At 47.1% G+C, this 12,898-nt stretch overlaps 1 protein-coding gene across 3 annotated transcripts in view; it reads right to left on the bottom strand.

Moving 5' to 3' along the window:
- The window catches only part of LOC124045611 (sodium/potassium-transporting ATPase subunit beta-1-interacting protein 3-like), a 159,497-nt gene extending 147,458 nt beyond the window's left edge, over positions 1–12,039 (bottom strand). For all 3 annotated transcript variants that reach the window (XM_046365023.1, XM_046365025.1, XM_046365024.1), the window contains exon 1: positions 11,721–12,039. In XM_046365023.1, coding sequence (XP_046220979.1) covers positions 11,721–11,774 — 54 coding nt within the window. In that variant the 5' untranslated portion in view covers positions 11,775–12,039. The remainder of the gene's footprint in view (positions 1–11,720) is intronic.
- Positions 12,040–12,898: the final 859 nt, after the last annotated feature.

Raw genomic sequence — 12,898 nt, 5'->3', positions numbered from 1 at the left:
TGTCCCGGTCGAGAGGAGGGGATTCTGTTAAAGCAGTGAAATGACGTCATGATCTGTATATAAACTGCTGCATGTGTTTAAGTGGTAGCGCGCTCCGAGAATAAATTCTATGACCTATTATTTAAAGACTGGTCTGCGTCTATTTTATGCAAACAAGAAATCTTACAAATTCTCATAAAATAGATGAAGGGCTTTCAATTGATGAAAGCACATTGGCATAATTACATTATAGTAACACTCCACCACTAGAATTTCTGTATTTTCAATAAATGGTATACAAAATCAGCAGAGGCATTCAGGGCAGTTAGAGTGAAATAAATTGTTACTTGCATTCAATGCCCCTGGTATAATGTACATTTGCTAAAACATTATGATGACTCAGCGACACAATGGTAGGGATTAACTGAGCTGGGCTTGGGTCATTGATAAGTCATTGTCTCAACGCAGCCTTATAATGCTGTGAAGAGAGATTGGAAACCCAAATTGGTCTACACGGACAAGTTCCGGCCTGGTTTATATCTTATCTGTCGGAAAGATATCAGTTTGTCTCTGTGAATGGTTTGTCCTCTGACAAATCAACTGTACATTTCGGTGTTCCTCAAGGTTCCGTTTTAGGACCACTATTGTTTTCACTATATATTTTACCTCTTGGGGATGTTATTCGAAAACATAATGTTAACTTTCACTGCTATGCGGATGACACACAGCTGTACATTTCAATGAAACATAGTGAATCCCCAAAATTGCCCTTGCTAGAAGCATGTGTTTCAGACATAAGGAAGTGGATGGCTGCAAACTTTCTACTATTAAACTCAGACAAAACAGAGATGCTTGTTCTAGGTCCCAAGAAACAAAGAGATCTTCTGTTGAATCTGACAATTAATCTTAATGGTTGTACAGTCGTCTGAAATAAAACTGTGAAGGACCTCGGCGTTACTCTGGACCCTGATCTCTCTTTTGAAGAACATAGCAAGACCATTTCAAGGTTAGACTACTGCAATGCTCTACTTTCCGGCGACCCGGATAAAGCACTAAATAAACTTCAGTTAGTGCTAAATATGGCTGCTAGACTCCTGACTAGAACCAAAATATTTGATCATATTACTCCAGTGCTAGCCTCTCTACACTGGCTTCCTGTCAAAGCAAGGGCTGATTTCAAGGTTTTACTGCTAACCTACAAAGCATTACATGGGCTTGCTCCTACCTATCTCTCTGATTTGGTCCTGCCGTACATACCTACACGTACGCTACGGTCACAAGACGCAGGCCTCCTAATTGTCCCTAGAATTTCTAAGCAAACAGCTGGAGGCAGGGCTTTCTCCTATAAAGCTCCATTTTTATGGAACGGTCTGCCTACCCATGTCAAAGACGCAAACTCGGTCTCAACCTTTAAGTCTTTACTGAAGACTCATCTCTTCAGTGGGTCATACGATTGAGTGTAGTCTGGCCCAGGAGTGGGAAGGTGAACGGAAAGGCTCTGGAGCAATGAACCGCCCTTGCTGTCTCTGCCTGGCCGGTTCCCCTCTTTCCACTGGGATTCTCTGCCTCTAACCCTATTACAGGGGCTGAGTCACTGGCTTGCTGGGGCTCTCTCATGCCGTCCCTGGAAGGGGTCCGTCACCTGAGTGGGTTGATTCACTGATGTGGTCATCCTGTCTGGGTTGGCGCCCCCGCCTTGGGTTGTACCATGGCGGAGATCTTTGTGGGCTATACTCAGGCTTGTCTCAGGATGGTAAGTTGGTGGTTGAAGATATCCCACTAGTGGTGTGGGGGCTGTGCTTTGGCAAAGTGGGTGGGGTTATATCCTTCCTGTTTGGCCCTGTCCGGGGGTGTCCTCGAATGGGGCCACAGTGTCTCCTGACCCCTCCTGTTTCAGCCTCCAGTATTTATGCTGCAGTAGTTTATGTATCGGGGGGCTAGGGTTAGTTTGTTATATCTGGAGTACCTCTCCTGTCCTATTCGGTGTCCTGTGTGAATCTAAGTGTGCGTTCTCTAATTCTCTCCTTCTCTCTTTCTTTCTCTCTCTCGGAGGACCTGAGCCCTAGGACCATGCCCCAGGACTACCTGACATGATGACTCCTTGCTGTCCCCAGTCCACCTCGCTGTGCTGCTGCTCCAGTTTCAACTGTTCTGCCTTATTATTATTCGACCATGCTGGTCATTTATGAACATTTGAACATCTTGGCCATGTTCTGTTATAATCTCCACCTGGCACAGCCAGAAGAGGACTGGCCACCCCATATAGCCTGGTTCCTCTCTAGGTTTCGGCCTTTCTAGGGAGTTTTTCCTAGCCACCATGCTTCTACACCTGCATTGCTTGCTGTTTGGGGATTTAGGCTGGGTTTCTGTACAGCACTTTGAGATATCAGTTGATGTACGAAGGGCTATATAAATACATTTGATTTGATTTGATTTGTGAAAGGATCCAGGAATCCAAACGATTTGGGTGTATCCCATCCTCCTTATAAAATGTGTTGTTTACACCCATTGTACTGCAATAATCACGTTGCCAGTTGTGAAGAGAAAGAATCCTGCTAAAGCGTTTAATGCCACGATTCAGAGAGGACACAGGGCCAGATATGATTGGTCTTTTGTTAGTGTCTAGCAGGGAGTCAATCAGCTCTTTAAAGTCCAGTTTCAACTGTTCAGAGCTGCCCTTCATAATGTCATTAAAACTCACATGGACTACAATGGAATCAATGTCCATGTCCTGATGTAGTACATTCGGGAGCAGCTTAGTAATGTCATTGACTCCAGCTCCAGGATGGGACATTGTTTTTGGCACCAGGAACAGTCACATTTCTTACCATGGAGTTGCCCAAAATCATGGCCAGCGAGAAGGACGAGGAAATCCGCCCACTCCCACGCTTCACAGGATGGTGCCTCCGACAGATCCAGAGCAGGCAAGGAAGGTTGCCGACGTCAACTTCAAAATCGTGGGGAAGGAGTAGGAGTAGGTACAGCGGCCGCAGACACAGGTACCCCCAGCGACAAAGGTGCAGGAAGATCAGGCCCCCGGGTGGCGAAACTATTTGTTGTTTGTATCCGCTCTGGGCCTCCCGTTGGGAGTGGAGGCTGCTTCGTTGATTGCCATGCTCCTCTTGCTGTACTCCTTCAACTCAGCTATCAGATGGGGAAGGAGAGGCAGGAGATGTCTCCCCAGGCAAACGAACTCCAGGCAACACCGGCCAGTTGGATAACGACAAACGACAAGACAGAGATGCATCCAACATGTGAGAATGCCATCCAGCCACCTTCGTAGTAAAGATCAATATTCCACTCTACGTTTTAGGTTCAGGTTAGGTTTAGGATTAGGGTCAGGGTTAGGTTTAATGTAGGGAAAAAAGGATTTTGAAAGGGACTTAATTGTGTGTCCCCACAAGGTGACTTATACAAGACTGTGTGGGTGTGTGTGCGTGCGTGTGTGTGTGCGGGTGTGTACAAGTCTGTGTGTACTTGAGTATGGGGGAGGGGTAGCCAGCAAATGGGGGAGACAACCAGTAACCCTCAGCTCATGAATATTAATTGTCAAATTTAAATGTTTAACGCTCGAACTGGCAAGGAACCCACAGCGTTACTTAAACTAGTCCTAAACCCTTTGCAATGTGTGGAAGATTATGTGATACACACCAAAGACGGAAGTTCGTGTTTTGAGGATAAAAGAAGCAAGTCTTTTGTCCCAATATATTAGAAACCACATAGCCTAGAATTAGGCTAAAACAGCTCACTGTTCTCAGTTACTGGAACACTGTGATAAGGCCTACACATGAAAACACTGAGGTAACACTCATCCTACACTATGCATTCATAGCACACAAGGTGCCGCTACCGTTACCTCAGGATTATTCAGAAAGACACAATTCAGACACAGCGGGTGGGTTAACCTTTCCCACAGGATGAGATAAGCACAGAACCATGACTGCTCCTCTCCTCCCTCCCCTCTCGCTTTTCTCATTCATGATGATGCCTAACAGACACAACAGCCCCGTTAGAATTGCAGACTGCCTGTATCAGGGCTCTCGATCTGGCTGGCTTCGCACCAAAGCCAACTAGCCAGCGCCCCACCTAGCCAAGCACATCATTGTTGAGTAGGGTGTTGTGCTTGTGTTTGTCTTGTGTGTGTCAGTGCTGTAGTACACATATTTCAAGGGTCATAGTTGAAGGGTAGGTGTTTTCCAGCTCTGCATTACTTCAGACCAGTGTGCATTTGGGTCTGCCTATGTGTGTGTGTCCAGTTCTCATGTTGATGTAGCCTCATATTTGACCGCTCAAGACTCACAAACAGGTCTTCTTGAGGACAACAGACACTCAAAAACAAAACCAGAATCAGTTGTCGTAAAACAACAATTATTTAAAAAAACAAGTAGATGGAAGACGGCCAGACCAGCCATTCTCTGGGGTGGTACTATACAGAGAGCAACCCCAGCTGTTCTGAACCGTCGGAGCGGAGAGGAACGACAATATTCCCAATTCATAGAAACTCATTATCCGCCTTCAGAGAGAGATCACCACCACTAGCTTCTCACTGTCCAGCCACCATGCAGCTCACCACAATTTAATTGGGGATGCCAATGATGCCATAGTGGTTTGATCAAATCCAGAAAGACATTACAAAGCACTCTCCACGCCTTGCTATCATCACATGGCCTGGGCATTTCAAGGTGGGTTCAGCTGTCCTATTTTTAGCCCACAGCATCATTTATGGTGTCTTATTTATGGTGATGATCCAATTATATGCTGCAGGGTAATGTATATCTTAGGCTAGGAAAACAACCTAAGTCAGTGAGAGGGCCTGTACGGTCAGTACCTGATCACATGACCTACCCTAAGCAGGAACAACACTAGGCCTTTGCAGAGAGAGCCCTAACAGCCTTGGTTTTATTAGATCACGCTGAAACTAGCCTAACCCAATGGCCGGAGAGACATTTTCCATTTACATTTTAGTCCTTCAGCAGACACTCCTATCCAGAGCGACTTACAGTATTGAGGGCATACATTTTCGTACACACCTGACAACCCCTGAGCTCTCCCTCTCCCTCCCGTTTCCACAGGTTTGGTCAAATTCATCAAAACAGAGTGAGGTGTGGCTGGCAATGACCCAACACAGCAAGGGGTCTGGGGCATCCAGAAATATGCTGTTCCAAGCAGTCTTCAGGGACTCCGTAGGAAAGCTGTTCTAGCAGTCTTCAGGGACTCCGTAGGAAAGCTGTTCTAGCAGTCTTCAGGGACTCCATAGGAAAGCTGTTCCAGCAGTCTTCAGGGACTCCGTAGGAAAGCTGTTCTAGCAGTCTTCAGGGACTCCATAGGAAAGCTGTTCCAGCAGTCTTCAGGGACTCCATAGGAAAGCTGTTCCAGCAGTCTTCAGGGACTCCATAGGAAAGCTGTTCCAGCAGTCTTCAGGGACTCCATAGGAAAGCTGTTCCAGCAGTATTCAGGGACTCCATAGGAAAGCTGTTCCAGAAGTCTTCAGGGACTCCATAGGAAAGCTGTTCCAGCAGTCTTCAGGGACTCCATAGGAAAGTTGTTCCAGCAGTCTTCAGGGACTCCATAGGAAAGCTGTTCCAGCAGTCTTCAGGGACTCCATAGGAAAGCTGTTCCAGCAGTCTTCAGGGACTCCATAGGAAAGCTGTTCCAGCAGTCTTCAGGGACTCCGTAGGAAAGCTGTTCCAGCAGTCTTCAGGGACTCCGTAGGAAAGCTGTTCCAGCAGTCTTCAGGGACTCCGTAGGATAGCTGTTCCAGCAGTCTTCAGGGACTCCATAGGATAGCTGTTCCAGCAGTCTTCAGGGACTCCATAGGAAAGCTGACCAGCAGTCTTCAGGGACTCCATAGGAAAGCTGACCAGCAGTCTTCAGGGACTCCGTAGGATAGCTGTTCCAGCAGTCTTCAGGGACTCCATAGGAAAGCTGACCAGCAGTCTTCAGATAGCTGTTCCAGCAGTCTTCAGGGACTCCATAGGAAAGCTGACCAGCAGTCTTCAGGGACTCCATAGGAAAGCTGACCAGCAGTCTTCAGGGACTCCATAGGAAAGCTGTTCCAACACCCCCCCCCCCTTATCTAATGAGAAAAAAGGCCAGAACAGAGGGAGGAGGAGAAACAGGTGTCTCACTGAGCAAGGACACAGGAGTGTGTGATTGTGCTGTGTGTGTGCATGTCTGTCTGTGTGCATAGGAAGAGGGAAGCATGTCTGTCTGTGTGCATAGGGAGAGGGAAGCATGTCTGTCTGTGTGCATAGGGAGAGGGAAGCATGTCTGTGTGTGTGTGCATAGGGAGAGGGAAGCATGTCTGTGTGTGTGTGCATAGGGAGAGGGAAGCATGTCTGTCTGTGTGCATAGGGAGAGGGAAGCATGTCTGTCTGTGTGCATAGGGAGAGGGAAGCATGTCTGTCTGTGTGCATAGGGAGAGGGAAGCATGTCTGTCTGTGTGCATAGGGAGAGGGAAGCATGTCTGTCTGTGTGCATAGGGAGAGGGAAGCATGTCTGTCTGTGTGCATAGGGAGAGGGAAGCATGTCTGTCTGTGTGCATAGGGAGAGGGAAGCATGTCTGTCTGTGTGCATAGGGAGAGGGAAGCATGTTGTGAAAAATGCATTGTCATTGTATGTCATAAATGTCTGATGAGTGTGGATGGAGTCTCCATCTCCCCAGCCCTCTCGCTCTCCTCCAACCCTCTCGCTCTCCCCCAGCCCTCTCTCTCTCTCCCCAGCCCTCTCTCTCGCTCTCTCTCGCTCCCAGCCCTCTCTCTCCCAGCCCCTCCTCTCTCCATCTCCCCCAGCCCTCTCCCTCTCCTCCAACCCTCTCCTCTCCCCCAGCCCTCTCCCTCCTCCCCAGCCCTCTCCTCCAAGCCCTCTCTCTCTCCCCCAGCCCTCTCTCTCTCTCCCAGCCCTCTCTCTCTCATCTCCCCCAGCTCCCCTCCCTCTCTCTCCCTCCCCATCTCCCCAGCCCCCCTCCTCTCTCCCCATCTCCCCCAGCCCCCTCCCTCCTCCCTCCCTCTCTCTGCATCTCCCCCAGCCCTCCCTCCCTCCCTCCCCCCATCTCCCCCAGCCCTCCCTCTCTCTCTCCCCCCATCTCCCCCAGCCCTCCCTCTCTCTCTCCCCATCTCCCCCAGCCCTCCCTCCCATCTCACCGAGCCCTCCCTCTCCATCTCCCCATCTGCCCCAGCCCTCCATCCCTCCCCCCAACCCTCCCTCCCTCAGCCATCCCTCCCCCATCTCCCCCAGCCATGCCTCTCTTCCCCCATCTCCCCCTCCTCCACATCTCCCCCAGCCCTCCCTCCCTCCCATCTCACCGAGCCCTCCCTCTCCATCTCCCCATCTGCCCCAGCCCTCCATCCCTCTCCCCCAACCCTCCCTCCCTCAGCCATCCCTCTCTCTCTCTCCATCTCCCCCAGCCATCCCTCTCTCCCCCATCTCCCCTCCCTCCACATCTCCCCCAGCCCTCCCTCTCCCCCATCTCTCCATCTACCCCAGCCCTCCCTCCCTCTCTCTCCATCTCCCCAGCGCTCCCTCTCCATCTCCCCCAGTCCTCCCTCTCCATCTCCCCCAGTCCTCCCTCCATCTCCATCTCCCCCAGTCCTCCCTGTTGTAACAATGTGCAAATAGTTAAAGTACAAAAGGGAAAACAAAAACATAAATATTGGTTGTATTTACAATGGTGTTTGTTCTTCGCTGGTTGCTCTTTTCTTGTGGCAACAGGTCACAAATATTGCTGCTGTGATGGCACACTATGGTATTTCAACTAATAGATATGGGAGTTTATCAAAATTAGATTTGTTTTCTAATTCTTTGTGGATCTGTGTAATCTGAGGGAAATATGTGTCTCTAATATGGACATACATGTCAGGAGGTTAGGAAATGCAGGTCAGTTTCCACCTCATTTTGTGGGCAGTGAGCACATAGCCTGTATTCTCTTGAGCGCCAGGTCTGCCTTCAACGGCCTTTCTCTAGGTGCTGCTGTAGGCCCTACTTGGTTGGGGACAGAAGCACCAGATTATCAGCAAACAGTACACTTTTGACTTCAGATTATAGTAGGGTTAGGCCAGGTGCTCTCTCCCCCAACCCTCTCTTTCCATCTCCCTCAGCCCTCTCTCCCTAGCCCTCTTTCCTCCTCTATCTCTCTGTGTGTTGTCCAGTAATCCATGGTGTCCTAGTGAAGGGTGAATTCCCAGGGCCGGAATCGTGCTGGCTAAACAGGTGTTATCAACACGACAGTGCTCCCAGGCCTCCAGAAGAGAAGGGAGGAGGGGGAGGGGAAGTAAGAAAGTCAAGGAGGAGGTAAAGAGAACAGGAGAGGTATCTAGCTGTGAATGGCCGAAGGTGTCTCCAGTGAAGTGTTCGCTTTCTAACAATGGTTTCAATGGGGTCAAGGAGGAGCAACAAACACTAGGGAAAGGATGAGCCTCAGAGGTCTTCAATATCGTACACAAACACAAACCAGCCGAGCTCATGTGAATAATGTATCTGCAGGCTGAATCAGCCGTGATTGGTAGTCCCATAGGGTGGTGCACAATTGGCCCAGCGTCGTCCAGGCTTGGCCGGGGTAGGCCGTCATTATCAATAAGAATGTGTTCTTAACTGACTTGCCTAGTTAAATAAAGGTCAAATAAATCATAAACAATAATACATTAGTATTCAGATGCTTTACTATGAGACTCGAAACTGAGCTCAGGTGCATCCTGTTTCCATTGATCATCCTTGAGACGCTTCTACAACCTGATTGGATTCCACCTGTGGTAAACTCAATTGATTGGACATGATTTGGAAAGGCACACACCACAGTTGACAGTCCATGTCAGAGCAAAAACCAAGCCATTGAGGTCGAACCAATTGTCCATAGAGCTCCGAGACAAGATCGTGTTGCGACACAGATCTGGGGAACCAAAACATTTCTGCAAAACCTGGTTTTGTTTTGGCATTGTGGGGTATTGTGTGTAGATTGATGGGGGGGGACTATTTAATCAACTGTAGAATAAGGCTGTAACGTAACAGAATGTGGAAAAAGTGAATACTTTCCAAATGCACTGAACGTGTGTCACATTCCTGCCCTGGGGGGGTGACGGTCGTCAACAGCCCTGTACCCCCCCCCACACACACACATTACGTCGGAAGCAAAGAGCATTCAGGGAGGAGATTGATCTCCAGGAATCCCACAGCCAGCCAGGCAGCTACCCCCGAGGCAGGGAGAGGAGTGAAGCACCCTGGTAGTGCAGAGAGTGCTGCTGAATGGGAGATGATGGCATTGTTGATAGAAATACTATTACATTTCCACCACCATCATTAACACTATTTTTCATACAGTAATGGAGCTCTCTGGAACACTGCTGTACTCACCAGTCTAGAAATTAGGCACTATATGAGAGAACAAATGGAGCAGAATATTGTTATGGACAAAGACATGAGTATGAGTTACATTGTAACCCACTGTACTGCAACAGGTACAGTACTATACATGGATTGAGGTTGTGAGTTGAAGGCTTTACATCACTTTGATTGAACCCTTTGTCATCTACATTCTCCACAACTGTAATAAACGCTAGCCACTCAAATCAAGTAGAAATCGTTGCTACAAAACCGTGTGTCAATTTCACATGCGCTTGGAATGGATACAGTAATTGAGCTACCACTTATTGGGAATAGAGCTCAGCCCAAGCATGGTTCCACGCCATGCTGCTGTGTTGTTTATAGGAGAACCAATCAATCTCTAGGGGTGGGTTACTGTGACCTGATAGGACCTGGATGACATCACCATGGCCCCTTCGTGAATTCTGACCACTGCACACACACATTTTACTTTTGGTAGCTGTGAATGGCAAGAAGTGTCTTCTTGACTGAGAAAAAACCCTTTTCTCCTCTCCTCTCCAGTAAGGCATAAACTTTTTAATGATGGTTTCAACAGGGACATGAAGGAGAAAATCAAATGAAAATATAATTGTCACATGCGTTGAATACAACAGGTGTTGACCTTACTCTGAAATGGACAAGCCCTAACCAACAATGCAGTTAAGAAAAATAAGAGTTAAGAAAACATTTACTAAAGCTTTAAAAAGTTACAATAAAATAACATTAATGAGGCTATATACCGGGGGTACTGGTATCGAGTCGATGTGCAGGGGTACAGCTTAGTCGAGGACAAATGCACTCTTAACAAAAAAAGTGCTATCTAGAACCGGCTGTCCCTATAGGAAAAGCCTTTGAAGAAGTCTTTTTGGTTCCAGATAGAACCCTTTCCACAGAGGGTTATACTGGGAACCAAAAAGGGTTCTCCTATTGGGACAGCCAAATAACCCTTTCGGAAGCTCTTTTCTAAGATTGTCGTACCCCTCCCACACCCCAGTGTTCATGTCTGTGCTTTACTCTGTCTCTCCCTACTCCCTTCACTATGTCCTTAAATCTAATCCCTGGTGCATGGAAATAATTACCAGACCTATGTTTTTTTAAACAAATAAATGGTTGAGTAGAGATGGGGTTACTGGTATTTTAGCTGTTGATATGGTTGTATACTAGGGGCTTACCCAACCTCACTGTGTGAGAGAGCTCTTTTAATGCCATCATAAATAACATTCTCACACCCTGTCACCTCCACTTTCCCCTCCCTGCAGCAGGGTGGTGGAGAGAGGGAGAGATGGGCAAGATCGAACAATTCAGTGTTTAGTTAGAATGGGGAGGGGGCACTTACGGCAAGTTCACAGCCATTATGTGTAAAATGTCACGTCTGGCACTCCACTGATCACAACCGGGGAACCATCTCTCTCCAGCAGGTTGTAACTAGCTGAAGCCTCACTTTGTGGATCATAGACTCACATGGTGATTATTGGTCGGGTGGAAGCTCTCCTACAAAACGATCTATCCAAACTAAACTAATAGGATCGTACATCACAGTCAAAAAGGGATCAACTGTTTGAAAGCAGGCCATTTGTGAAATCAATGAAAGCCAACTCACACGTGTATTTGTTTTCACTGAGGTAGGATTACAAACGGACACCTGACACAGTGACTCAACCGGTGACAAGAGGTTGAACAGTCTTTGTAAAACTTCCTGGTGTGACTGATGTAGTTTAGCCTACTCTGACCTGCCACTCACAGTAACAACTTTAGCTGAGAATAAACAATGGTGCTGATGTTGCACAAAACACCAATACAATAGGCTACTGTGGCAATTGTCACGCAGAAATCACAGTACACATTGGATAGCAGTACATGGATACACTTGTAGGCTACAGTACAATTGTTTGGTCAGCAGAGGTGCGTGGACATGTTTGCACCAGTGTCATAGGGGCTATTTTGCATTTGTGGTGAGTTGATCTGGCCCAATAACTGCACGTAACTATAGCTTGTGGATAAGGGAGTGCACACACACCACTCTTGAATCTTGCCATATGTTCCCTCGCGACTCGCGAAGTAGCCTATCCTCGTGGAACGGACGAGGTGAAGGAAAGAAACACATTGTGCTGCACGTGGATGTTTGGCCACATAATAGGCCTACTGTATGCCAATTGTATTTCACCGGCCATCAAGCTGCCTTCATCAGCTATCACTAATTCAACACGAAAGCACTGGTAGCAAAACTGGTCAGTGTCCACAGTAAATTCACAATAACGTGGCATGATAAAACAAATATTTAAAAAATGTGTTTCACCCAAAACAACATTTAATTTTCTAAACTAAATCAAGAAACAAGAGAAAATTATACTTTTTGTATTCGGCTATAGAAATAACGGGCCACTCACCAGCTGGATCGTGCAAAGAAAGATGAGCGTGCAACGGCCGCTGCAGCACCCCATTGTATTAAAACCCAAATAGCACTCGAAAAACGATGAAAACACACACAACGGTCTAGACTGGTTCACTATGGCAAGGACCTTTCAGTGCAAAAAATGGCTTCAAGCTCGGTCAACGGTGAAAACTGTGTCTGTAAGCTCCAGGCACTGGCGTCCCATGCATTTTCTTTCCCCAAAATGATCGCTTTGTGTGTGAGAGGGGTAACTTGAGTTGATAGCCTATCCCGCTAGCACTCGAGTGTATGCGTGTGTGTGTGTGTAGCGGGGCAAGAAGGGGGATAGGCTAGATGGTGTCAAAAACGGATCTTTGGATTTAACCGTGTCCAGTGACACTGGTCTGGTGTTCTCACCTGGTCCCTGTAATGTTTTTCCCCCAAGAGTTTAAACACAATTTTCATACGAACTCTTTTCATAACATGTAATATTGAGTAGGCTACATAATTATGCAAAAGTGGTAGGATATTGTTTTAAATATCCTGTTACTCAACATTTTAGGTGCGGATATATTTTTGCTTCAATATTTTCACAATTTGTTTACAAATTTCATAATAAATGTTGGTAAAGGTGAAACCTAAAAGTAAAGTATTAGCGCAGTGTCAGCTACTGAATGGCATATTTCTCTCATTAGAGTCACTGAGGAGCGATGAGTCCTAAACCATTACGTAATTTAGGCGCCACCCGCTGTTCATTTGACGCTATTACATCAACACAACGCCTTCCATCCTTTTCATGGCCGTATTGCTTATGTTGAACTCATGTAAAATATTAGCCTTGTAAAACGATTGGTCACTAAATCCGTAGGACCATGTAAAAAACAGTTGATCACTGTGCATGCCCTCACCCCTATATACTTATAACGTATTGGTTTGGGTCTGCCCTCTATAGTGCTGTCCAGTGTTAGAACCTGATGTTGAGGCCCATCACTGTACTCTTGATAGTCACCACCAGTGGTGTAAAGTACTTAAGTAAAAATACTTCAAAGGACTACTTAACCCTTGTGTACTTAACCCTTGTGTACTTAACCCTTGGGTAAAAAATGACCCGCCACTATGTTTAACAACAGAGAAAACTCCCCTAAATTATATTTTTTCAACTTGAAATTTGATGACTTTTCCTAGAGTGACGCC

The sequence above is a fragment of the Oncorhynchus gorbuscha genome, linkage group LG10 (assembly GCF_021184085.1).
Source record: "Oncorhynchus gorbuscha isolate QuinsamMale2020 ecotype Even-year linkage group LG10, OgorEven_v1.0, whole genome shotgun sequence".
In the NCBI taxonomy this organism is placed as follows: domain Eukaryota; kingdom Metazoa; phylum Chordata; class Actinopteri; order Salmoniformes; family Salmonidae; genus Oncorhynchus; species Oncorhynchus gorbuscha.
This window is presented reverse-complemented; position numbering and strand designations above follow the sequence as displayed.